The sequence below is a fragment of the Diceros bicornis genome, chromosome 5 (assembly GCF_020826845.1).
Source record: "Diceros bicornis minor isolate mBicDic1 chromosome 5, mDicBic1.mat.cur, whole genome shotgun sequence".
NCBI lineage: Eukaryota > Metazoa > Chordata > Mammalia > Perissodactyla > Rhinocerotidae > Diceros > Diceros bicornis.
Window position 1 is genome coordinate 29,962,482 of NC_080744.1, and position 27,363 is coordinate 29,989,844.

Below are 27,363 nucleotides of genomic sequence, written 5' to 3' on the forward strand. Positions count from 1 at the left end.
CCATTCTGTTATCGCTATCACTAATAGAATGTCAAATTCAAAATTGTAACATGACCCATTGGGGCCTTAGATGGCACATGTTTTGAATATTTAATTCTTAAAATTTAATTCTTAAAATGTTCTTGTCTTTCCCTTTTTCTAATTCTAGTTGATATTCTAATAATTCCCATTGGAAGTATTCTGCAAGCTAAAAGTAAACTATAAAATCCCAAAGCATAATCTCTGTTGCATCACAAATTAGTAGAGTAGATTTCAGAATCTATGATGTTCCACCATGAGAACATATATTTAAGAAAAACTTCTGGAATGATCAGTTAATCACCTTTTCATCAAAAGGAAGAGGATAGCCATTTGTTTGAGAGTAGCATTAGATTCCTAGCAAGGTGAAATTTTTGGTCATTCTTCATATTTAAAGGAAATTGAGAGGGAGAAGAAATAGTAAAAAATCCATACTATTCGTCTAGGACATCTGCTGCGTTAAAATGCATGAGAATAGAATAATACTGCAGAAACAGAAAAAGGGTGAGAACTAAATTCAGATATATAGCTCTTTCTGTCTTGTCTCTCAAATCCATTTCTTGTCATGTCCTCCTCATGCTTAGCCTTATCTTAAAGGTGCTAAATATTTAATTCCACTATCATAAAAAAGTGAAAATGCCAGTAGCTTTGGGAGATTCACCATCTGGATTTAAATTTGGGTATCATTCAAATGGCTGAGTTTTTCCCCATGCTAAATCAAAGATAAAGGGGAGGAAGAAATCAGGAATTGCAAGTCAGAAAGGGTAGGCTGAGTCCCAAAGACAAGCCTTACTTGTTTAAGCCTTAAGTGTTTAAGTAGATGTGAATTGGCTACCAGTCATCTCATTTGATCTTCAAATCAATCCTGTCAGTAGAAAGAGTGTATATACTATTTCTCCTTTATAGATCAAAAAATTCTGATTTTAAAAGACTAAATGGCTTGCCTAAGCTTAGACAGTTACCAAATTGCAGAAATAGTAACAAATAAGATAGAATAATTCCCAAGCCAGGGTTCTTCCTATAACATTCATGATACTGTGTAAAAACTTAGAATGTTAAAGGGCAATAGAGGTTTCCATCATCTAATTTAACTATCACATCTAATAGATAAGTAATTGTTTGGGTCAATATTTGTGCAATTGAATAAAGTTTTATGTAATCCTCATCATTAGTATTTATTAAATATTTCTGATGTTCTCCAGCCTGACCCACATTTTTCAAAACTTGCAGAAATAGGTAACAGCATAGTTTAATAACTTAAAATATAGAGTCAATATAGTGACAGAAACCACATTTTTGAACTTTCATAAAACTTATTCATGTCAGCAGGGGCAGTATTAAGATTTATTTTAGAACATAAAGATGTCACTTCATTTTTACTAGAATGAGTTAGAAACAGACAAAATATGTGAAAGAATGTGAAGTAACTGAGTGGTTGAGACTGAAGAAATTTCAAAGAGGATAATATTCAGGAGGAAATCTTAGCACTGGAGAGCAAGTTAAACATTTTCTATCTGTAGACAAATCCATCGGAATGGAACAGTTAAGAATCACCTATAGTGCTCACTCTGTCTTGGAATGAAAAAAACAATCTATTATCTCAGAATTAATGGAAAGACAGGCATTGAATATAATGAAGTAGAATACATATAGAGAACAAAGTGAAAAAGATTTAAGACTGAAAGAATGTGGACAAATGAGAGAAAGAAGAAGGAGAATGTTAAGGAAGAGAGCAATGAGGAAGGAAAAGCAAGGGATATAGGAAGAGAATGACAAGAAAAATAATAAAATAAAAGAAACTAAAGCAAATGTAACAAGAATAACTGAGAAAATAAGTGTAGGAAGATAGAATTAGTAGGAAGAGACTGGGAAAAGTTGAAAATTAAGCAAGAAGAAATGAATGGGGAAAGATGAAGGAGCGAGACACTAGGATGGTGATCAGGTCCTCAAACACCTGATGTCAGGAGCTGGTCTATTAGCAGTTGGAATCTTAGCATGCTCAGTGTTGCCTGCAGATCCTGTGTGTCTGCACTCTGAGAAAGAGGGGAGGGATATGGGCACAGTCTCTTCCCTGCACGTCTTGAGTGCCAGATGTGTTTTTGCATCAGTTGAAATATCAACAAAGGTTAGAGATGATGAAAACATTCAGGTCTTAGCCTACACTGAGGAATATTTCTTTGTCTTATCTGACTAGAAATAAAAGCTTGTCCCTGTGAGATGCTTTGTTTTGGCCTTTTTTCAGAAATTCGTTACGGAGTAACGTCCATCTGAGGCATATCTGTCCACAATTCCTGTGATGAGCACAATTTGAGAATCACTGGAACAGAAGGTACATAAAGGAGAAAGGGAGAAGGAAAGTAGATTAAAGACATTGAGTGGTATGGAATTCCATCTGTTAGTAACAGACAGGGAATAGAGATGAATGATAGAAAATAAAAGCAAGGGAAGAGTGGAAGAGACTGTAATTCTCAAAGTGCTCCCTGTGTCTTGGAATTGTCAACCCAAAGAAGTGTGAAATAACTTTAAGTGAGCACCTGGAGTGTATAAAATGTAATAATAGGAAGAGAAGCTATTGACTTACTTTCCCAAGAACAGGTTTCTATAGGCTGATTGAGGATTGAATGTGGAGGCCAATAGGTGTCTAAGTGGCTAAAACAGAAGGAAGCTCCTAAACTAACTTGAAGGGCACCAGATACTTTTTTCCTATTTGAATTTGCTTAGACTCACTGTACATGTTTATAAGCGTTTATACACGTGTGAATATGTAGCTGTATGCACAAATATGTACCCATGTGGTATAAATTCCTTTTCCATAACGCCTGGCTATTAGTTATGAATGTTACTAACCTCGTAGCACAAATGTACTGATGCTTCCGGTGTGCTCTAGAACACTAGTGTATTGCCTAAATTTCCCATGAGTTCTCTTTACAGACTTTTTAACATTGATTTTTCTTTATTCTCCTCTTTTCTCTCTTCCTAGTTCCTCTTTCTAGGGATGCTACTAATAATTTCCATAACATTTCAATTGGGAATTTTTCCCTCTCCATTCTTCCCTTCCACATTCAATAGCACTTAACAAAAAGATTTATTGAGATATAATCAACATATAAAAATTACCATTTAAAGTGTATGATTCTACGGTTTTAAGTTTTTTCACAGAGTTATGCAAGCATCAACATGATGTAGATTTAGAACACTTTTATCACCCCAAAAAGAAACCACATACTCACTAGTAGTCACTCCCCATCCCACCTTAACCCTGAGCAACCACTATTCTACTTTCTGTCTCTATGGATTTGCATTTTCTGGACATTTTGCATAAATTGAATTATACAATACGTAGTCTTTTGTGACTGGTTCCTTTCACATAGGATAATATTTTTGAGATTCATCCATATTACAGCATATATCAGTAGTTCCTTCCTTTATATTGTCAAATTGCATTCCACTGTATCCATAGCACTTTTGAAAAACAAGTATGGCATGTAATTAAAAATCACTGGATATATTTTTGTATGTTACACATAAAATGTATATAGTATTCTATATAATCTTATAATTAGCAATCTTCTATTTTTCAAATCATTCATTCCAACAGCCAAATATGCACAGATGTCACATTATATGAATATTTATTTCTTTATAAAATATATTTTTATAATTAAAGTAATATAAAAATTAGAAAACAATCATAAATATAAAATTTTTTAAAGCATAATTTGTAATAATATATAGAGAAGGTCCACTATTTTCATGCATGCCAATGGATTATCTTGTGCAGCCCTCAGTGTTGAGCACACCCCACTATGGAGACCACTATGTAGACTAAACCTTAATTCTGGGTGTTTCTACCATGAATAGAATTCTTATTTAGACCAGATTATAGCCTGAAAAGGGGAGATATTTACACAAGCAATATCATGATTAATTACTTAACTGCCTAAAGAAAATAACACCAATTGATGGGAATCTAAGTAATAATTTCCTAATTAGTCTAAACTGAAGAATACAAACCTTTTTTTCCTATCACTTGCTAATGAGAACAAAGAAGAAAACTCATTGCAAGTTTAGGAATCTTAACTGCAATCATTTTATTTTGCTCATCTGTCAAATGAGTACATTAGACTATATATTCTATATGGCCAATTTTGGCTCTAGTACACTTTGGGTTTATTAGTTGAGATAGTCAAAATATTTTTTATATTCTGATAAGTTTTATATTATATGAAAAATATTTATGGGAATGATATCATTTGGTTATCATTCTGAGATATGAGGGAAAATTAGATTATGGACATATGGTGAGCAAATAAGGCTGGATTAGCGTTAGTTAGGATATAAGAACAGGGTTTGGAGCAGATGCAGGATTAGGATCCAAGCAAGGGTGTAACCAGGGAATATCTCTAAGTTATATGAAATTCAGCATTCTTGCTTGAGGTTCTGGGGACCAGTTTGGAGTAATGGTGCACAAAGTTGCACAAGAGCCAAATAATGTGATGGAAACCGATAAGGCACAAATTCAGAAAACAAGGCCTATAGCTACCAACCAGGGATTAGAGATTCTACAGGACCTGAAGGAAAGAAGCACCTGCAGAAACACTTTGCTCTGTGGGGATAAAGAGAAGGGACCAAAACCCAGCAACTAATCTAACATTAGAGACGGTACACCACCACTAACAACAACAAAAACAAAATAACAACAGAAAAAAACCCTGACAACCTTGATACTGGTTAAGTTTTGTTTTAATCAGGAAATTTCTAGTATACCTCAAGCAAAATAACCCTGAGTTCTGTATGAGCACAATTAGATAGAAGCACATAGTTAAATGGGAAGGAGAGTGTGGCTATAAGAACAAGGTCCTGGGGGGAGTTGGGAAAATGAATGAGAATTGTGACACATAAGTTGTTTTCAGCTAGGGAAGCGTTGGATGTAGCAAATATTGTTTTCATCTGGAGAGGAATTATGGAGTAGATGAAAAGGTGGTTATAACAGATAATATTTTGCTCTTTGTCATTCTGCAGACTGAGGAATGATGGAGAGGGAGAACCGCACAGTCGTGACAGAATTCATCCTCCTTGGTCTGACCCAGTCTCAAGATGCTCAACTCCTGGTCTTTGTGTTAGTTTTAATATTCTACTTCATCATCCTTCCTGGAAATATCTTCATCATTCTTACCATCAGATCAGACCCTTGCCTCACAGCCCCCCTCTACTTCTTTCTGGGCAACTTGGCCTTCCTGGATGCATCCTACTCCTTCATTGTGGCTCCCAGGATGCTGGTGGACTTCCTCTCTGAGAAGAAGGTGATCTCCTACAGAGGCTGCATCACTCAGCTCTTTTTCTTGCACTTCCTGGGAGCAGGAGAGATGTTCCTTCTTGTTGTGATGGCCGTTGACCGCTACATGGCCATCTGTCGGCCTTTACGCTACTCAACTCTCATGAACCCTAGAGTCTGCTACGCCTTGCTGTTGGCTCTGTGGCTTGGAGGCTTTACTCATTCCATTGTACAAGTGGCCCTTGTTCTCCGCTTGCCCTTTTGTGGTCCAAACCAGCTAGATAACTTCTTCTGTGATGTGCCACAGGTCATCAAACTGGCCTGCACAGACACCTTTGTGGTGGAGCTCCTCATGGTCTCCAACAGTGGCCTGCTCTCCCTCGTATGTTTCCTGGGGCTGTTGTCCTCCTATGTGGTCATCCTTTACCGTGTAAGGCGGCATTCCTCTGAAGGAAAGAACAAGGCTCTCTCCACATGCACTACACATATTATCATTGTGTTTCTCATGTTTGGACCTGCCATCTTCATCTACACTCGCCCCTTCAGAGCTTTCCCAGCTGACAAAGTGGTTTCTCTCTTTCACACAGTGATCTTTCCTTTGATGAACCCCATAATTTATACCCTTCGCAACCAGGAAGTGAAAGCTTCCATCAGGAGATTATTGAGTCAGCACATAGTTTGCTGAATGAAATATAAGACTGAGAAAAGCAAGAAAGGAGAAAGTCTAGTTGGAATTAATTAAATCACTTATTCATGAATGCACTGAATTGGCCAGTCATTTAGAAAATACTATATTTATTAAGCACTTCTGATTTTCAGGCACTATTCTCGGTGTATGCATGAGACAGGTAAGATTCCAGGTCTCCTGGGGTTACATTCAGGTTGGTAAAAAAGGGTTAAACTGTACAATTAAAAATATATATATATCTGAAAGAGATAGTATTCTGAAGCAAATAAAAATAATGTTATGATAGAGTTTGACTGCGAGATGGTAGTTACTTTACTTTTAGTTGTTAAGCAAGGTCTTCTTGAGTGGTATTTAGCTGATATCCAGATGACTTGAAAGAAACAACGTGCAATTACCTGGAGACAGAAAATTCTAAGCAGAGAGGATAACTAGTACAAGGACACAAAGATCCTATGAACTTGGTTCATTTGAAGGTTGGAGAGAGGAAGAGAGTAGCTCTAGCACAGTTAACAAGTGTGAAAGTGGCAGGAATTGAAGTTGGAGAGGTTATTAGGGGAATAACCTTGTATTCCAGGTGATAGTAAGAAGTTTAATTTATTCACATTTCAAAGAAAGAACATTAAAGGACATTAAACAAGAGAATAACTATCTAATGTTTCCCATTTGACTTAAGGCAAGATGCTCAAGATTCTGAATAAAAGGTCTTGTGCAGTAAAATATCACTAAGTAGAAAAATATCATACTGTTAAGCATTTTTTGTAGACACTTAAAGATCGAGTTATTTTTTCCTAATTTGGTGGAGGGAGGAAAAGGAAGCTGTTATATTCCATGGACAACTGTCATGAAACTATTTAATGTTATATTGTAAAGTTTTGGAGAGTCTTCTGGTTGTTCCTAATGATTATTTTTTAAATCTTAGAGAGAAATTTAAGTTCACTCAAAAATCTCTTCACCCTGAATGCAATGACGATAAGTATTCGGTGTGTCAGTCATTATTTGGTTACAGATAACTAAACTACTCTGGTCATTTTTTTAATGGCGGTAATATAAGGCATTATGACCTTACAAAATCATGGAAAAGGATGTAAGAGTAGCTTTTCATGTGGCATCCAGTAATAAATCCCAAAACATGACCAACAAATTGGTATATCTAAGGAGTTACTGTCCTCATAGCCATCATGGAGTTGGGAAATACAGGAGTCATTATTTTTTTTTTAATAATTTTATTTATTTATTTATTTTTCCCCCAAAGCCCTGATAGATAGTTGTATGTCGTAGCTGCACATCCTTCTAGTTGCTGTATGTGGGACACGGCCTCAGCATGGCCGGAGAAGCGGTGTGTCCGTGCGTGCCCGGGATCTGAACCTGGGCCGCCAGCAGCGGAGCGCACGCACTTAACCGCTAAGCCACGGGACCGGCCCCAGGAGTCATTTTTTGACTGCCGGTTCCAGGATCATGGCATTTGGCACTGTGATCGGGAAAATACTGAATACTGGTACTACTAAATATCCCCACACAAAATGGAAGCCTTATGTTCTGTTGTCTCTATCCCACTTCCATCATTTCTAAATTTAAATCTTACATAAGTGAATCAGAAGTCCTGACGATTCAGTTTTAATCCTGGAGATCTATGGATATAGTAAGTTTTTTGAAAAGGCTGCAAATTAGTTTAAACCCCCCAAAATCCCTGTTTGGGTTAAGGTAAGGTTTTTCAATCTTGGCATTATTGACATTTGCGGCCTTATTCCTTTTTTGTGGGGGGTTATCCTGTTCACTAAAGATTGCCTAGTGGCATTTCTGACGTCTACTTACTAGGTGACGATAGCATCACATCAGTTTAACAAACAAAAATATTTCTATGCTTTGCCTAACATCCTCTGGAGGGCAACTCTTCCCCCAGTTGAGATACACTTGGTTAAGGAAATTAACCTGCACTCTCCCGATCTAGTAGTGAGATGGATGAAACTTTTTGGGAGGAAAGTAACATGATCTGGAGCCTATGTAACTTATAATTTTTAATAAAAAATCCATAATTTAATAGAAAATCACTAAAAGTACCAAAAGGTAGAAATATATTATCAAAATATAAGATAAATAAATAAAATATAAGTAAAGATTATCCAGAGTACGAAAGTAAATAAAAATAACATTGTAAGTACAATGACCTGTATGTTCCAGACAACAGAAGAAAAAGTCTACTAAATAGGTAAAAAATAATAGAGAATTTCAACAGAGAATTGCAATCCATAAAAACAATTATGTGAAAATTTAGAATTGAAAAAAATCTGAAATCAAAAATTCATTACATGAGTTTAAAATTAAACAAGGAGAAGACTAAAAGGGAACTAGAAGTTAATAGAAAATACTCAAATTGAAATGCAAACAGGAAAAAGAATGGAAAATACAGAAAAGGACATTAGAGATAAGTGAGATACAATGAAAATGTCTTACATATATATAATTGAAGTCCAAGTAGGATAGGGAAAGAGGAGAATGGGAGTGTTGCAATATTTGAAGAGATAATCACCAAGAACATTTAAAAACTGATAAAATATATCAATCCACATGTATAAAGACTCTGTGAAGCACAAGCAGAATAAAGATCAATAAAAGACTCAAATACACACACGTAAGACAGACAGAAATATAAGATAAAGAGAAGATCTTAGAAGCATCTGGAGTGGGGAAATTCATGCTGATTTGAATGAAACAAGAGTAGGACTGACAGCTTTCTCCATAACAGAAACATGGGAGCTGGAGGACAACAGAGTGACATCTTTAATGTGCTGAAAGAAAATAATACCAAACTAAAAGTCCACATGAGATTAAAATATAGTCTTTAAGTGAAGATTAGATAAAGACATTTTCAGAAAAACAAAAATGAGTGAATCTGTTACCTAAGAACTTGTACAAAAAAATAGTATGATATCTTGTGAGGTTTGTCATATATATATATATATGCATGGCAATAGTGGTGAAAAATAAAAGATCATCTACATTCAATAGGATTATTATTGATATGGTTGGATTAAATTTTGCTTTCTTGTCAGATTTACATTTATTTGTATTTTTCTGCTTTTTTCTGTTTTCTTTTGGTTTAATTGAAAAAGGCAAAGAAAAGGATTCTCTCTTAGAGCCTCCAGAAAGGAATGCAACTCTGCCAACGCTATGAGTTTAGCCCAGTGAGACTTGCATCAGACTTTTGACCTAAAGAACTGTAAGATAATAAATTTTTGTTATTTTAAGTGACTAAGTTTGTAGTAATTTGTTACAGCAGGAATAGTAAATCGATACAGTACAGTTTAGTTAAATAGCAACATATTAGCATAGTGAGTTTTTTTCGATCTTTTTACTTTTAATCTATATGGGTCTTTATTTTTAATGGTAGTTTCTTGTCTGTAATGTCTATTTTATCTAGTACAACAATCTCTGCATTTAATTGGATTATTGGGCCATTTAAATGTATCATGATTATAGATATGGTTTGATTAAAATTGACAATCTTTCTATTTTGAATTTGTTTCATCTGCTCTTTTTTAATTTTGTCTGTTGTTTTTGCCTTTTTTGGATACTTGAGTGTTATTTTTATATTATTATTTCTTTATATTTATTACCTATTTAAACTTATTCACATTAATAATATTGGCTCTTAGCTATCTCTTTTTCTTGTGGTTTTTGGTGGTTATTTCAGGATTATAAATACATACTGTACATTTTAACTTATCACAGTCTAACTTCAATATTACATCTTTCCAGGTATCATATTAGAAAGTTACAATGGTATACTTCCATTTACCTCCTCTTAGCCCTTTTGTTTGTGTTGTTTTATATTTAATATTTACTATTATCTACTGAGATATAACATTCAACAATACTTTTATTACTTTTGCTTTGCATAGTCATTTACCTTTTAAAGAGATTTATACAATAAAAATCATCTTTTATTCTCTTCATGTTTTATTTAGTATGGTTCTATTGTTGTCTTCAAGTTCACTAATCACTTCTTCTGCAATGTCATCTCTATCATTAATACCATCCAATGCATTTTTTTACCTCACAAATAGAATAGCCCAATTCTATATTTCAATTCAGACTTTTTTAAAAATCTTCCATGACTCTACTTAACCATTGTGTAGTAGCAGTACTACCTCTTCTGATGATCAAGGTAAATTACTCTTTACAAAATGGTGACATCTTTCATTGCCTTCAAGTCTCTTGAAAAGAGTGATTGAGTGGCAGCGATAGCTTGAGTAAACAGAAATCTTCCTACATCTCCTGGTGAAAGCATGTCCCAGAACTTCTAGAACTAGAGTCTAATGTTGTGGGTAAAGAAAGCACAAATTCTACAAGTGGGTTATAAGAATTAAAGATATGCAAGGAATATCCTTGTTCCAAAGTGTACAGATTCTTCTTATTGGGGACAAAACTACCTATAATAGTCATTGATTATGAGCGTATACTACATCCTAAAGGATGTCATCCCAAGATAGCAGGATACAATTTAAGAATTGATGCTCCAGCTATGATATCAAATGATTGCTCCAGTGCTCTATCAGCCAGCACAGTAGCTTCTCTGTTATGCAGTAAATGACAAGGCCAGTAGATCACTGATAATTCGTCAGCTCTTGAATCTCTTTTGCTGAAAAGTAAGTTTAATTAACTAAGTTATATTATAAGAAAACTCTCTTAGATTAAACATTTTATATGTCCTCAGAGAGTGATGGTGGTCAAAGGCCTGTGGACATGGAAAGCAAACTTGTAACGAGTATATATATTGATCCCTGTAAAGATGAATCATTGACTCATTTAGAATGGAATGAATAGAATATATTAAACTTGTCCCTAGCGGCTAATTAGTCTTCTCAAATGATGGTACCAGATTGGGGGTTCAGGTTTTTCTTTGTTGGTGACAGGTTGGACACTTATTGTACCACAGAAAGATCAACCTTGTTAGTAGGAGGCCATGCAATGGGGCCATGCATACTCTTCCCTTCTACTGCTGTGGCTACTTCAACGATAGGGGATAGCTTATGTCAACTGGCCAAGCCATTATGTCTCCTTCGTTGTTTAGTGCCTCTTTTGTGATGCTCTCTAGTCAGTGTTAATATCACATAATGCAGCTCATGACAGACAGCTCTGTCTTCATAGTCAGTTGAAGTGCAATACTCAGATGGTCCACTCCTACTGGGGCCTAGAAGAATGCCAGGAGCTGATTTTCAACTCATGTATAGTTTGTGCTGCAGATGACATAGTCACACTACATAATCCTATGGAACTGCATTGTGATTCTCCTATTAGAATTTGCCAAAACTTACAAATGATGTATTTCTCAGTACAGATAACTTTAGCATTGAGAATTTACCTGGACATATGGCCTTAGGGGTAAGGATACTTTTACTCTATACTAGATCTGCTAAGATGCCTTTACTGAACTAAGTTCCACAAAAAACTGGAAGCCTCCATGTCAATCAATAAATAATATTCACAAATTGGAATATACTGCCTCTAGAATTAGAAGATGATCAGACATCATGCTTTCTTCTTAGTGGTGCAGTGATTGAGGTACAAGATGCAATATTTACCTTTAACTTCTCAGGTGATGTCCCAGCATACTTCACATGAATAGACTCCCCAAAACTTCACTAATGTAGCAGGACCCTGCCTTCTTAAATAAATGAGGTTTTCGTCCTCGCTCTTGACCCATCATAGTGACCTAACCTGGGAAGAGAAAATGTTGTTCTTCTTATGTCCTATCTTAGGAATGTTGAAAATTTCAATTAATTGCCCTTTAAGTAACTAGACTTCACATTCCTTGACTAGACCTGTATTTGTACCTGTTGGTCTGCTAGTAATAAACTTTGATTACAGTGTTGTAAATAAATTAGATAGAGGTTTATTTTCTAGTGTAAAACAAATCCACATAATCTTACTCGAGTTTTGGGTAGCAGTGCCTCAAAATCACCAGGGACTTCAAATCTTTCCCTCTGTATGCTCTTATTTTCTTATAATTTCTCACCAAATGTCTCTAGGAATTCCACACACCAAGTCTGTATTCCAGACAGAATGAATAACAGAAGGATGTAAACCATCATGGTCCATTTTCCTTCCAATCCATTCTTTCATTTCTCTAAATTTGCTCTGTATTGTAGGAAGCTCTAATCCATGAAGATTGCATTTCCAGATCTCTAGGTCACCTGATGTCCAGAGAGTGACTAACAGTATTTATTTACAATACTGTAATGATGTATTTTTATTACCGTAGATATTTACAGTATTTACTGTTAGTATAAAAGCTAACACTTTTTCAAATTAGACCTGAGAAAATACGGTGCTAGGGAGAGGTAAAGGGCATAACTCTCCAATGAGTCAGCCCCTAAAGAGAATTTGTGCCAAGTAGCTACCTGATAATACTGTTTTCTTTCATGTTATTTGCCACTTCTCATTGCAAGAGAGGCTATGCAATGTCTCTAAATGAATCCCAGTGTCTGTTACTAATAAAGATTGGGAGAAGGCTATTTGGCAGACACTAGCAGTCTCTGCTACACAGTCTATACTCGTTGTTAAACTAGTCACTGGTGAGGAAAATGAAGGAGCTGTGATTGGCCTAGGCTACTGAGAAGCAGCTTTTTAACACAGGGTTTGAGACTCTATAGAAGCACATAGGCAACTGATCCCAAAGAAAATGAGGTTTCATTATCAAGAAAAAAGGAAGAGTCTTGGTTGGGAAACTAACAAGTTCTGTTATAGCCAGTTATCATCACTGTTATTCAATATTGCTCTAAAATTCTGGTTAATGGAATAAAGCACAAGAAAAGTAATAGGCAAAAATATTATTAATGTTTGCAGATCAGTTTATCAGTAACCTAAAACACAGAAGAAAATCAACTGGGAAAAAAAATAAAAAATGAAGTTCCAACGCTGATACTATTTACCACTTAAATATGTAAAAAGTGAAAGCAATAGCAATAAAATCAATTATGTTAAGGAAAAAGACATGTTAAGTATAGCACCAAAGTAGGAAATATGCAAAACTATATTGAACAAAAAATTTGTTGCCAAAAAATGTGTTGATATAATGAAAATGACAAAATTTTGTTGTGTCATAAAATTAGGCAAATATTTAAAGGGACATAAAATCCTTCTGGATGAAAAGACTCAGTTTTGTAATTCTGTTCATTTTTTCTACATTTCTTATATTTTGATTAAAAAATACCAGTGGAATTTGTTTTAACTTTAGAAAGTAGATTTATTTAACTTAGAATAAAACAATATGAAAATACCCAACAAAACTTTGAATAAATATGGTAATGAGAGGGGACTTGTTGTTCCATACATTAATATATAGTATAAAACATAATGAGCAAAAATAAAATATGTAGTGTCTCCTCAAAATTTAACAGGCAAAAGAAGGAAGGAAATAAACCTGAAAAAGAGCCTGATCTATCTGCAAATTTAGTGTTATAAAGGAAGCATAACAGGGCCAGCCCCGTGGCTTAGCGATTAGGTGCACGCGCTCTGCTGCTGGCGGCCCGGGGTTTGGATCCCAGGCGCGCACCTACACACCGCTTCTCTGGCCATGCTGAGGCCGCGTCCCACATACAGCAACTAGAAGGATGTGCAGCAGTGACATACAACTATCTACTGGGGCTTTGGGGGGAAAAAAATAAATTAAAAAAAAAATTAAAAAAAAAAGAAAGCATAACAAATTCTTAGTGGAATGAATTATTATTTAATTACAATGATGAAAAAATTACCTCACATCATTTATTAATAAATTCCAGAAATATTAGATTTTAACTGTGGAAATTTCAACCTTAATAAAATTTAGAATTAAAATAATATGGAATAATATTTCACCTGAATGTAACAATTATCAATGCCTACTGTAGAAAATAAACTACAACAAAAGCTACAACTGTTTCAAAAAATAATTCACTTCTAGTAAATTCACCTCTAGTAAATTCACCTCTAGTAAAATTTCCCATAACGCACCATCTTTCCACATCCTCTTGATAATTGATTGATGCCTTTAAAGTGCTGTCATTTTGAGAGTGAAAAATAGTATCTCATTTTCTGTAATGTCAAAAGTCTATTTGCACAATCCCAATTGCTTTTTTATCTCCAGTCTCTGAGGAATCTAAAACAGTCAAATGAGTTTTTTCCTTTATGCCTCCTATCAAGGGATACATTTATATACTGTTGTGTTCTGAAGTTCAGAGCAGAAAATAAAATCACTGGATGATGAATATTAAGCATCTAGGATTTCATATTGATATTACTTTGAAGTCCAACCACAAGCTGGTAGGTTACATAATCCTGACATGTTACTCTACCTATGTACCACATCTATCATAGTATTTTCATGTACAGTATTAAATGTGTTCATAAGTGATAAAATACAAATGGCAAAATAATAACTGAGGGGAGGGCTGGAAAGGGAAAAATTAAACTGGAACAAATTTCATTTTGTTACAATTGGAAAAAAATAACAAAAATCATCATACTCATGAATTGGGAATTAAGATAATGAGTCAGTAATCTAGGCCAAATAAATTAGTCTTAGAGACAAGGGATCTAAGTATGTTTAAATTGTTTGGCTATACTGATCAGATTGAATAATTTTATTCTTTGAATTACTGCATAATATAGAGAAAGTTGCATAGTTGCTTTCAGAGATGCAATTATTTTTAAAGAGAGATAGGTAATAGAACTTCAAGGATAAAATGCCTGATTCATGGCTTAGAAGATCATAAAATATCACTACACAAAATATTGATGCTATTATTACACTTCTTAGACTTATTGGAGGAAAATACGAGGAAATTTAATTTTCTGATGACAAAAATCTGAAAATAACCAAATATTTGAACACTCATTCAGCTGGAAATCTCTTGAGAGAAATCCCCTTGTCTAGGACTCTATCTTTGTCAGGTTCATGTGCTCTTGAAAAATCTACTTATTTTATATTTTGTTGAAGCATAGAAGATCCAGAAGCCATATCTGAACATGAAGGTCTTACTGTAAGAATACAAGAGCAGTGAACAAATAATGGTGTTTTTTTTTAATTAAGATGTGATTAGTATATAATATTGTGTAAGGTTAGGTGTACATGTGTTGATTTGATGCATTTATATACTGCAATACGATTACCACAGTACTGTTAATTAACACCTTTTGTGGTGAGAACAATTAAGATTTAGGCTTAGCAACTTGGAAGTTTATAATACAGTATTGTCGACTGTACATAATCACTATGCTGTGTATTAGATCTCCAGAACTTATTTATGGCTATAAGTTTGTAACCTTAAACAACAACCCCCCAATTAAGATTTAAAATTGTGAATGAGAATTGTCAAATATTCCTACTTTCAAATTCTTTTAATTTGTGAAAGAAATTAGTTTTCATGTCAATCTGAATGATGGAGTGCAACATAATGGTTAGCATATGGGGCACTTACAACAAAATATTTACCTTGATGGTAGTATTCATGCAGGAAAGTGCATATAATTAAATATTCATTGAAGTCTGCTAGAAATACGACATTTAAAAAATGTAAACTATGTGATTAAAAGGTTAAAATGTACAAAGAAAAATTGCATATATATGTATAAATACATCAGATGTATATATACATATATGATTTTGTTCCTTGATAATCTGCATTAGCTCTGGGTCTAGGACTCTGATAAATACAAGAAAAAGACTGGAGGTGAGCAACAAGCCTGGAATAATAGTTAGGAATAGACCTACATCCAACCAAAAGGGGAAGCTCTGAACCAAGTGGATTTATGGAGATCCTGCTCTATCTGTACTCTTTAAGTATATATTTATTTTTTAATCCTTTAGATTACTTGTGTCCATCTCAGTTACTAACACAATATTTATGACATATGCATCCTGGAAAAAGATTAAGGGCAAATGATCCTTAGAGAAAATCATTGTGAGAAAACAGAGCTCGAAAGAGAGAAAGTTTCTTTGCCCAAGATTCCATTCAAACAATATATCATAGATTTGTTTTGTTTTATTCGCTTTAGGTAAAGAGAGGTTAATAATTCACATCATCCTTTACACTTCTTTGAAGGAGAAGGATGGAACAAGACCAAAGTGGTCATCTCCACTAGTTCCTAGTCTTAAAGACAGTGTTCTAGTTATTTCTATCACCCATTATATGTGAAAACATATGCATTAGCTGTAAATTTCCAAGCAAAATATTCTTTTGATCAAATTTTCCACAATTACATAAGAATGTAAAGATGGAATACACTTAGTCTGCTCACACAAAGTGAAGAGTTAGGCATGTGAGATGAGCATTTATAGTTTGGAGAGTCAATCTATGGCATTCATGTCCGAAAACTTAATCTTTCTTCAGTAATTGAGTTTGATTTCCACTAATAATATAACTGTCTCAACATTCAACTTTATATCACCAATGTGGTCATGGTCTCTAATAGTTTTTCGTTGTTCCCTTCAGAGAGACGTAACACAAATTGTGTGATTACAGCAATATATTTTTTTAATATGGAAAAGTACTCAGATGTTCATTCGTATTTAGGATGGAACAAAAATGTGTACTTCCTGAGACTTGAAAAAGATAAAAATTTACTCCATTAATGCTCTTCAAAACTCTTCTCTATCACTCCAATATATTAACTATTCATGCACAGTCTGATCTGGAGCCAAACCTGAAATGAGACCAAATTGACTCAAATGTCTAACAGAATTTGCCTCATATTATCCAAGAGAAAAAAATTGATTTAATTGGCTCTCTATCAAATGCAGTTTCTATTGGACTATGGCACATGAAGTGTGTCCAATTACAAAATACCAAGGAATACCTACAAAGCAGTCGTATTACCAAAAGGATTGGTTACTGAATAAGAAATAGGATGCTTAAGTAAAGATTAAGCTCACTGCCTTGATAGTCAGTGTGATTTCCTGTGTTGTTTCCCTTGTTAGAAACATCTGAAAAACCAATGCAAACGGATGAATGGATCCCCTGAATAACAGATCAAGTGTTTCTGAGTTCATCTTGCTGGGACTTTCCAGTTCTCAAGAAGTTCAAATATTCCTTTTTGCAATCTTCTTTCTTGTCTATGTAGCCATTGTGGTAGGAAACTTGCTCATTGTGATTTCTGTGATATTGGATAACCATCTTCACTCCCCTATGTATTTTTTTCTGGCAAATTTATCATTTTTTGACTTATATCTTTCCTCTGTGGCAACTCCCAAAATGATTGCAGACTTCCTTAGAAAACACAAGACCATCTCCTTGTGGGGCTGCATGGCCCAGATGTTCTTTACGCATTTCTTTGGGGGTGGAGAGATGTCTCTTCTGATAGCTATGGCCATTGACAGGTATGTTGCCATATGCAAACCCTTACACTACAAGACCATCATGAGTCACAGGGTGCTCATTGTGTTTCTACTGCTCTCCTGGGCAACTGGGTTCATACATACCACAAGCCAGATGGTTTTCACAGTGGGTTTACCTTTCTGTGGTCCCAATATTGTGGACAGCATTTTCTGTGACCTTCCCCTGGTCATCAAGCTTGCCTGCACTGAGACCTATATCCTAGAGCTCTTGGTGATTGCAAACAGTGGACTTCTGTCCCTCATCTGCTTTATTCTCTTGCTCATATCCTACATCATCATGTTGGTCACCATCTGGCAGCACTCCTCCAGCGCATCCTCTAAGGCTGTACCCACCCTCTCTGCTCACATCAGTGTGGTCACTCTCTTCTTTGGTCCCACTATCTTCAACTACACTTTCCCATTCAATAGTTATTCTGTAGAGAAGTTTCTTTCTGTGTTTTACTCTATAATCACCCCCCTCCTTAATCCAATTATTTATACTCTGCGGAATCAGGAAATGAAAGCAGCAATTAGGAGACTGAGCAGCCAGCATGTTGGTTCCTGGCTCACCCACTAAATATTGTCTGTAACAACTGATTATTTTGTGTGCTCTGATATTTTGGGGTTTTGAATCTTAAATATTTATTCAAATAACTGACATGAAAATGTTAAATAATATTAATTTTCTTCCCCTCAATTTTGTGAAATTTTTAATTTGAAATTATAATGGAAAATGTTCATAACATAGACATAATAAATAAGAACATGTGCATTCATTATGTACTTTCTTGTCTTAGAATTCAGAGAAACAACCCTGATGAATGCTTAAAATATATAAGCACAATGTCTTTTTACAAAAATTTTATGTTTCAGTGAATCACTATGTAAAAAAGGAAACATTAGTCAAATAGCACACTATATACTGTTTAGTATAAATATCTATTACTAAAATTGTGTGTAGTAACTTAATAGGTGTTAAAATATCTATCAATATATATCAACCACACGGAGGCCTTACAGAAGAGTTGTGATTTGAATGAGGATATGAAGAATATTTTTTCACTGTACGGCCTCAATAGGCTAATCATCCTTAACATAACATAAAAATATGCCTAGAATTGAACATTTCAAACATTTCTTTGAGTACCCAAATAGTTTTCTAAGAATCGATATCAACTAAAATATTACAGATTAAAACCACAGACTGCTTATTGTATCTTGCTACACCAGACAACATGAATACTGGATGTTCTTTTAACTGAATTCAGTCATTCACGAAACATTTTTAAAAATATTTACTAGATGTCAAACGCTCTGCAAAGCAATATGGACATGGTTAATGATACAGACCTTGTCTCTGCGCTGGAGAGAATAACAGCGGGAGCAACAAATGTTGGCCATGGTGGACTCAAACGACGAATGTGAGGAGGAGACATTTATACCAATACATTAAGAAACTAAAGAATTCAACATTTGAGCAGGGAAAAGAGCATTCCAGGCATAAGAGCCAGTGTTTATAGACATTGTGTAGTGAGACAGAGCTTGTAGGTACTGAAGGCAGACCCTTTTGAACGAGGCTGATGAATAAAGAAAAGAAAGATCTGGGCTGAGATTTTTATAGAAAGGAAGAAACCCAAGTATTCAGGCCTAATGGATCCTTTTTTATTGGCAATATAAAGCCATTAAAGCATTTTGAAAATGAGAGTGATGAGATCCTACATACCGTCAATTTTAGTATACCTGTGTCCTCTCAAGTGGAGAATATGATATAGCAAAAGGAAGCAGAGGGAATAATAATAATAACAGTAACAATAATAATAAGCTGTTTCAGTTACTCAGCCTGTTTAATAAATGATAATGATGATACTAACTGTGAGTTTATTGAAACTTTTCAATGAGGTCTCACAAAGGCAAATACAAAACTTCAAATTATTTTAAAGAATAACCACATTGAAAATCAAACTTACATGTATTCCCTCCTAAGTGCCTTGTTCTCCCTTTTTGAGTATTTTTAGCTTTACTGAAATTTGGCCCTGAACCATCTGCTCCTAAAATTTTGACTTCTTTATTCTAGAAAATTCTACATATTTCAAACTTACCAACTAGATTGGATAATCTTCCTGGGAATTCATTTTTGTGTACATATTAACTTTCAAAATCTGAATTTAAGAATCTTTTCCCTTCTCAAAAATGCCTTCTCTAAAATTAATACAACACTAACACCTGGCATATATTTCTCAGCAGAGAAATGTTTTAAAAGTCTTTATTTTTCGTGATGATTCTGACTGATTACTAGTGGCTGCATCGGGTATTTTTTTTTTTTTTTTAAATCTGAGTCTCAGTCATAAAGGGTGATTAATCTACTCTAAATATACTATCGGCTTAAGAAATGAATATGGCACCATACTTATTGTATATTTACTACCCTCACTTCTATGTAATCTTTTTCAGAAGGTTACAGCTATTGAAGAGACATTGAGGGGTTACATATGTGAATAAATACAAATTACTTGCTCAATTAAATTGTTTTACCATAGAAGTCAATACTGGCATTACGTCCAGAAACTTCCTTTTATATTGTGGAACAGGACATCATGAAGTTCTACATAATATCAAAGAACTTAGCAAAATTCTAAATCTTCAGAATGGTTGATTGCTAACCTCCACTAATTAATCATTTATTGATTACCGTTAATCAAAAGAGCTTTAAGGATGATGAAAGGCCCTTCGCTCTCTCTCTTTCTCTCCTGTCTTACTTTCTTTCCCTGTTTCTCTGTCTCTTTCACTCTCCTTTTCTCTCTCTCTCAAAGAGCCCCACAAAAAATTTGCATTTTTCATATAATGAAGAAGATAAATTGTTTTTTGAGTGATAAAAGAAAACAAATTTAAAGACAGATAAAATTTTTCTTGATGACAACTCAATTTTGTAAAATTGTTCATTTCTCCTACGTTTATTGTTAAGTTTAATGATATAATAATTGAAATTCCAATGGAATTTGTTTTCACTTCAGAGAAGAATTCCATTTCATTGAAAAATATAAAAATATCTAAGGAAATTTTAAATGATCAAAGCAAGGAGAGGAGACTTGCCCTTCCTGATATTAAAATGTACGATAAAATACAATGAGTAAAAATAAAATATGTGGTACCTTGTCAAAAATTAACAGGCAATACAAGAGAGAATAGACCGATAGATAATAGAAAAGAATAAATGTGCATAAATACAGTTAACTGATCTTTTACAAAGGAGCAAAGGCACCACAATGGAGAAAACATGATCTTCTCAACAAATGGTGCAGAACAGCAGGACATTCAATGCAAAAAAAAAATGAACCTAGACATAAACTTCATACCCTTCACAAAAATTAACTCAAAATGGACCACAGACAGCCTCTATGGAAAATGGTATGGAGATTCCTCAAAAAATTAAAAATAGAAATACCCTATGATCCAGCTATCCTACTACTGGGAATCTATCCAAAGAACCTGAAATCAACAATCCAAAGAGGCTTATTCACCCCTATGTTCACTGCAGCACTATTCACTATAGCCAAGAAGAGGAAGCAACCCAAGTGTCCCTTGACTGATCATTGGATCAAGAAAATGTGGTATATATATATAATGGAATACTACTCAGCCATAAAAAAGATAAAACTGTCCCATTTGCAACAACATGGATGGACCAGGAGGGTATTATGTTAAGTGAAATGAGCCTTAAAGAGAAAGACAAACACTGCATGATTTCACTCATATGTGGAATATAAACCAACATATGGTCAGAGAGAACTGTATTGTGGTTACCAGTGGCAAAGGGGGTGGGGGGTGGGCATAACAGGTGAAGGGAGACATGTATATGGTGATTGACAAACAAAAATTTACAACCAAAATTTCACAATGTTATAAACTATTAAGACATCAGTAAAAAAATGGATCACAGAATTAAACATAAACTGCAAAATTGTAAGACTTGTAGATGTTGACATAGGAGAAAATCTAGACGACCTTGGGTTTGGCAATGACTTTTCAGATACACACCAAAGGCACAATCTATGAAAGAAAGAATCCATAAGCTGATATCATTAAAAGTAAAAATTCTGCTCTTTGAAAGACAATGTCAAGAGAATGAAAAGACAAGCCAAAAGGGGAGAACATATTTACAAAAGACATATCTAGAAAAAGCCTATTATCCAAAATATACATGGATGTCTTAAAATTGAACAATAAGAAAACAAACAACCTTATTAAAAAATGGTAAAATATCTTAACAGACACCTTCTTTGAAGAAGATATACATTGTATATCATAAGGATAATGCAAATTAAACACCTATAAGATGCCACTACACAGCTATTAGAATGGGCAAAATCCAGAACACTGACAACATCAAACACTGACAAGAATGTGGAGCAACCACAACTCTCATTCGTTGCTGGTGGGAATGCAAAATGGTTCAGCCACTTTGGAAGACAGTTTGGCGGTTTCTCACAAAACTAAGCACTCTTACAATATGATCCAGCAGTTGTGCTCCTCGGTATTTACCCAAATGCGTTGAAAATTCATGTCTACAAAAACCTACACACAGACGTTCAGAGAAGCTTTATTTGTAATTGCCCAAACTTGAAAGCAACCAAGATGTTTTTCAGTAGGTTTATGGATAAATAAACCTTGGTACACCCAGACAATAGAATTTTATTCAGTGCTAAAAAGAAATGAGCTATCAAGCCATGATAAAGGCATGAGGAAAGGCATGGAGGAATCTTGAATGCATATTACAGAGTGAAAGAAGCCAATCTGAAAAGGCTACACACTGTGTGATTTCAACTATATGACATTCTGGAAAAGGCAAAATTATGAAGACAGTAAAATAATCAATAGTTGACAGAATTTAGTGGGAAGAAGGAATGACTAGGTTGAGCACAAAGGATTTTTAGGGCAGTGAAACTGTTCTGTATGACACTATACTGATGGATATATATTACTATAAATTTGTCCAAAGCTGTAAAACGTACAAAGCCAAGAGTGAACTATGGACTTTGGGTGACAATAATGTTTCAATGTAGTTTGATCAGTTGTAACAAATGGACCACTCTGATGTGGGGTGTTGATAATGGGCGAGGGCTATGCACGCGTGGTGCCAAAAGGTATATGGGAAATATCATTTGCTCAGTATTGCTGCGAACTTAATACTGCTTTAAAAAGTAAAAAGTAAAAAGTAGGGGCTGACTCAGTGGCATAGTGCTCAAGTTCACGCATTCTGCTTCGTCATCCCAGGGTTTGTGGGTTTGGATCCTGGGCACAGACCTACACACCACTCATCAAGCCATGCTGTGGTGGCATCCCACATAAAAAAAAAAAAAGGAATGGAGGAAGATTGGCATGGATGTTAGCTCAGCGGCAATCTTCCTCAAGCAAAAAGAGGAAGATTGGGAACAGATGTCAGCTCAGGGCCAATCTTCCTCATTAAAAACAAACAAAAACAACAACAAAAAAAGTCTATTTAAAAATAAAAAACAAGGAAGAAAAATAGATAAACCTGAAGCAGAGTCTTGTTATCTGTAAATTTAAATGATAAACATTATAAATTTTAGTGGAATTACTTATTTTTTGATTACAGTTATGTAAATAATTTTCTCACATCATTAATCAATAAATTCCAGACAAATTAAAGTTTAAACGTGGAAAAAGTTCACTTTTAATAAGGTTTAAAATTAAAATAATCTAGACTGAATATTTATTTTTTGTCTGAATATAACAATGATAGACGCTTATTGTAAAAAATAAACTGCAACTATTACAAAAAATAATTCACCTCTGGTAAATTCACCTCTAGTAAAACGTCCCATAATGCACCATCTTTCCACACCCAATTGATTATTGATTGATACCTTTAAAAGATTGTCATTTTGATAGGTGAAAATGGTGCCTCATTTTCTATATTGTCAAAAGTCTATTTTAACAATCCCAATTACTTTTTTATTGCAAGTCTCTGAGGAATCTAAAACAATCAAATGAGTTTTTTCCTTTATGCCTCCTATCAAGGGATACACTTATATACTGTTGTCTTCAGAAGTTCAGAACAGAAAATAAAATACTTGGATGATGAAGATTAAGCATCTAGAATGTCATATTGATGTTACTTCTGAAGTCCAAACGCAAGCCGGTAGGTTACATAATCCTGACATGCTACTCCACCTGTATACCACATCTATCTTAGTATTTTCATTTACAATGTTAAATGTGTCCATAAATGATAAAATAACAATGCCAAAATAATAACTTAGAGACGAGCTAGAAATGGGAAAATTAAACTGGAAAAAAATTGATTTTGTTACAAATGGGAAAAAATTATGAAAATCACTGTGCCAGTGTTTACTGGAAATTAAGATAATAATCCAACAATCTAGGCCAAATATATTATTCTTAAAGAAAAGGATCTAAGTATGTTTAAACATGTTGGCTACATTGATCAGATTGAATGATTTTATTCTGTGAAGTATTGCATAATAAAGAAAAGGTTGCCTAGGTGCTTTTAGGGATGCAATTGTTTTTAAAGAGAAATAAATAATAGAACTTCAAGGATAAAATGCCTGATCCATGGCTTAGAAAATCATAAAATATCACCACTCACAAAATACTGATGCTGTCATTACCCTTCTTAGGAATTACTGGGGGAACATACGAGGAAATTTAATTTTCCTATGACAAAAAGTTTGAAAATAACCAAGTATTTGAACATTCATTCAGTTGTAAAAAAAAAAAAAATTGAGAGCAATCGTCTTGTCTAGGACTCTGTCTTTGCCATGTCCATGCATACCTGCAAATCTACTTATTTTCATGTCAGAGAAACACAGAAGGTCCAGGGATTGTACCATTTGTAAAGACTGTACCTTCTGCAGTAAATGTACGAAGCTCCGGACAAAAATGAATAAAGATTCACATCTATATATGAGATATATCAAAGATTTGCATTTTCTATTCTATTACCTTGTGAAAGAAAGAAGCTTTTATGCTACTCAAAATGAAGGTGTCAAATATAATGATTAGGGTATGGGCTACTTATGGTAAAATGTGTATCTTGATAGCAACCATATATAGAAAAGTGCATATGATTAAATGTTTATTACTATTTACTAGATATACTGTATTATAAAAATTTAAAATGTGTGATTAAAAGGGTAGAATGTACTCCCAAATCACATATATCCTAGTTTCTTTTCTGATAAATGGCATTAGGTCTGGGTCTAGGCTCTGATAAAGGCAAGGAAAGGACTGGAGATGAGCAATAAGCCTGAAAAATAGAAACTTAGATTTGAAAAATAGAAGTAAAATCAGTCAAACACAGAAGCACTGAAATAAGTGGATTTATGTAGATCAAGAACTGACATATTCCCTTTCAAGGTAAGTGTGTATTTTTTAAAATTTCATTTGGCTTAGCTGAGTCCACTTCAGTCAGTAACAGAATATCTATGATTTATTTCCACCCTCAACAAAGTTAAAGGTTAAATGAGCCTTAAAGAAAATCGTTGTGAGGAAACATATTTCCAAAGAGGACAAGTAACTAACCCAAAGAATCTACTCTGTTCAAACAATACATCATAATATTTTTTTCTTGTGGTGAGGAAGATTGGCCCTGAGCTAACGTCTTTTGCCAGTCTTCCTCTTCTTGCTGAGGAAGACTGTCCCTGAGCTAACATCCATGCCAACCTTCTTCTAATTTGTATGAGGGATGCTGCCACAGCATGACTTGCTGAGTGGTGTGTATGTCTGGGCCTGGGATCCAAACCTGTGAATCTAACTACTACGTCACCGGGCCAGACCCCATCGTACTTTTTTTAGTTCAGTTTCACAAAGGTAAATGATTCACCTTACTCTTTACACCTCTTTAAGGGACAAAGTTTGAACAAGACTGCAGTGGTAGCCCTGAGTACTTCACAGTCTTAATACAGTGATTTTGGTATTTCTATACACTCATTATATGTGACGAATTAATGAATATCAGAAAAAAATGGTCATTTGATCAATTTGGCACAATTGGATTGGAATGCACATATGGGATACACTTATTTACCTAATTACATAAACAGAAGATTTAGGCAATAAGTGAGATGAATCTGTAGTTTTGAGTCAATCTGGGTCGTTAATGTCTGAAATCTTAATCTTTCCTCAGTAATTGGGTTTGATTTCAGTTAACTGCCTCAAAATTCAACTTTTTACTCCCTACTGAGGGTGTCACAAAAATGGACTTCCTGAGACCTGCAAAAGATGAAAATCTCCTCCAGTGATGCTTTTCAAAGCTCTCCTCCATTTTTCCAATAAATTAAGTGTTTTCGTAAGTCTAGTTGGAGCTGAACATGAAGGGAGACAAGTTTTCTCAAATGTCTAATTTATCTTACCTTGTACTAACCAAGAGACAAATTTGATTTAGTTGGCTCCAAAGCCACCATGCTGTCTACTGTCTTGTGGTCCTGTGAAATACCTCCAATGGCAAAATACCTACGGAGCAGTTGTATTGCTGAAATGGTTGTTTCTCTGAATAAGAAAGAGGATCCTTACATAAAGATTAGGTTCACTGACTTATTAATCCCTGTGACATCCTTCACTGTTTCTCCTTTCAGACAACTTCAGACAAACTCATGCAAAAGGATGAATGGATCCTCTAAATAATAGATCAAATGTTTCTGAGTTCATCTTGCTGGGACTTTCCAGTTCTCAAGAAATTCAAATATTGCTTTTTGCAATCTTCTTTCTTGTCTATGTAGCCATTGTGGCAGGAAACCTCCTCATTGTGATCTCTGTGATATTTGATAACCATCTTCACTCTCCCATGTATTTCTTTCTGGCAAATTTATCGTTTTTTGACTTATGTGTGTCCTCTGCGGCAACTCCCAAAATGATTGCAGACTTCCTTAGAAAACGCAAGACCATCTCCTGGTGGGGCTGCATGGCCCAGATGTTCTTTATGCACTTCTTTGGAGGAGGAGAGATGTCTCTTCTGATAGCTATGGCCATCGACAGGTATGTTGCCATATGCAAACCCTTACACTACAAGACCATCATGAGTCGCAGGGTGCTCATTGTGTTTCTACTGCTCTCATGGGCAATTGGGTTCATACATACCACAAGCCAGATGGTTTTCACAGTGGGTTTACCTTTCTGTGGTCCCAATGTTGTGGACAGCATTTTCTGTGACCTTCCCCTGGTCATCAAGCTTGCCTGCACTAAGACCTATATCCTAGAGCTCTTGATAATTTCAGAAAGTGGACTCCTGTCCCTGATCTGCTTTATTCTCTTGCTCATATCCTATGTTGTCATGTTGGTCACCATCTGGCAGCACTCCTCCAGCGCATCCTCCAAGGCTGTGTCCACACTCTCTGCTCACGTCACTGTGGTCACTCTCTTCTTTGGTCCTGCTATCTTCATTTATGGTTTCCCATTCAATGGTTATTCTGTAGATAAGTTTATTTCTGTAATTTACTCTATAATCACTCCCCTCCTTAATCCAATTATTTATACTCTGCGGAATCAGGAAATGAAGGCAGCCATTAGGAGACTGAGCAGCCAGCCTGTTGGTTCCTGGCTAATCCACTAAATATTGTCTGTAACAACTTGTTATTTTGTGTGCTTTGCTATTTTTGGGTATTGAGTCTTAAATATTTATTCAAATAACTGAAATGAAAATACTAAGTAGTATCAATTTTCATCCCTCAAAATTTATGAAACTATTAAGATTGATTTAAAATTCTAATGGAAAATGTTCATAGAAAAGACTTAATACATAAGTAAGCATATATTCTACCTCCTTTTATCTTAGAATTCAAGAAAAAGCCCTAATGAATTTTTTTTGTGTGTGTGAGGAAGATCAGCCCTGAGCTAACATCCATGCTAATCCTCCTCTTTTCGTTGAGGAAGACCGGCTCTGAGCTAACATCTATTGCCAATCCTCCACCTTTTTTTTTCCCCTAAGGCCACAGTAGATAGTTGTATGTCATAATTGCACATCCTTCTAGTTGCTGTATGTGGGACGCGGCC

The 27,363-nt window shown here is 34.8% G+C and overlaps 3 protein-coding genes across 3 annotated transcripts; all 3 read left to right on the plus strand.

Annotated features, from left to right (window-relative positions):
- Positions 1-5,051: 5,051 nt before the first annotated feature.
- LOC131405346 (olfactory receptor 4N5-like) lies at positions 5,052-5,978 on the plus strand. The gene has a single exon (XM_058540407.1). It carries the CDS (start codon positions 5,052-5,054, stop codon positions 5,976-5,978), a length of 927 nt encoding a protein of 308 aa, XP_058396390.1.
- A 10,991-nt stretch (positions 5,979-16,969) lies between these two features.
- On the plus strand, positions 16,970-17,911 carry LOC131405347 (olfactory receptor 4K13-like). Its single transcript, XM_058540408.1, has one exon. The coding sequence runs from the start codon at positions 16,970-16,972 to the stop codon at positions 17,909-17,911; it is 942 nt and encodes a 313-aa protein (XP_058396391.1).
- An 8,070-nt stretch (positions 17,912-25,981) lies between these two features.
- Positions 25,982-26,923, plus strand: LOC131405348 (olfactory receptor 4K13-like). Its single transcript, XM_058540410.1, has one exon. It carries the CDS (start codon positions 25,982-25,984, stop codon positions 26,921-26,923), a length of 942 nt encoding a protein of 313 aa, XP_058396393.1.
- Positions 26,924-27,363: the final 440 nt, after the last annotated feature.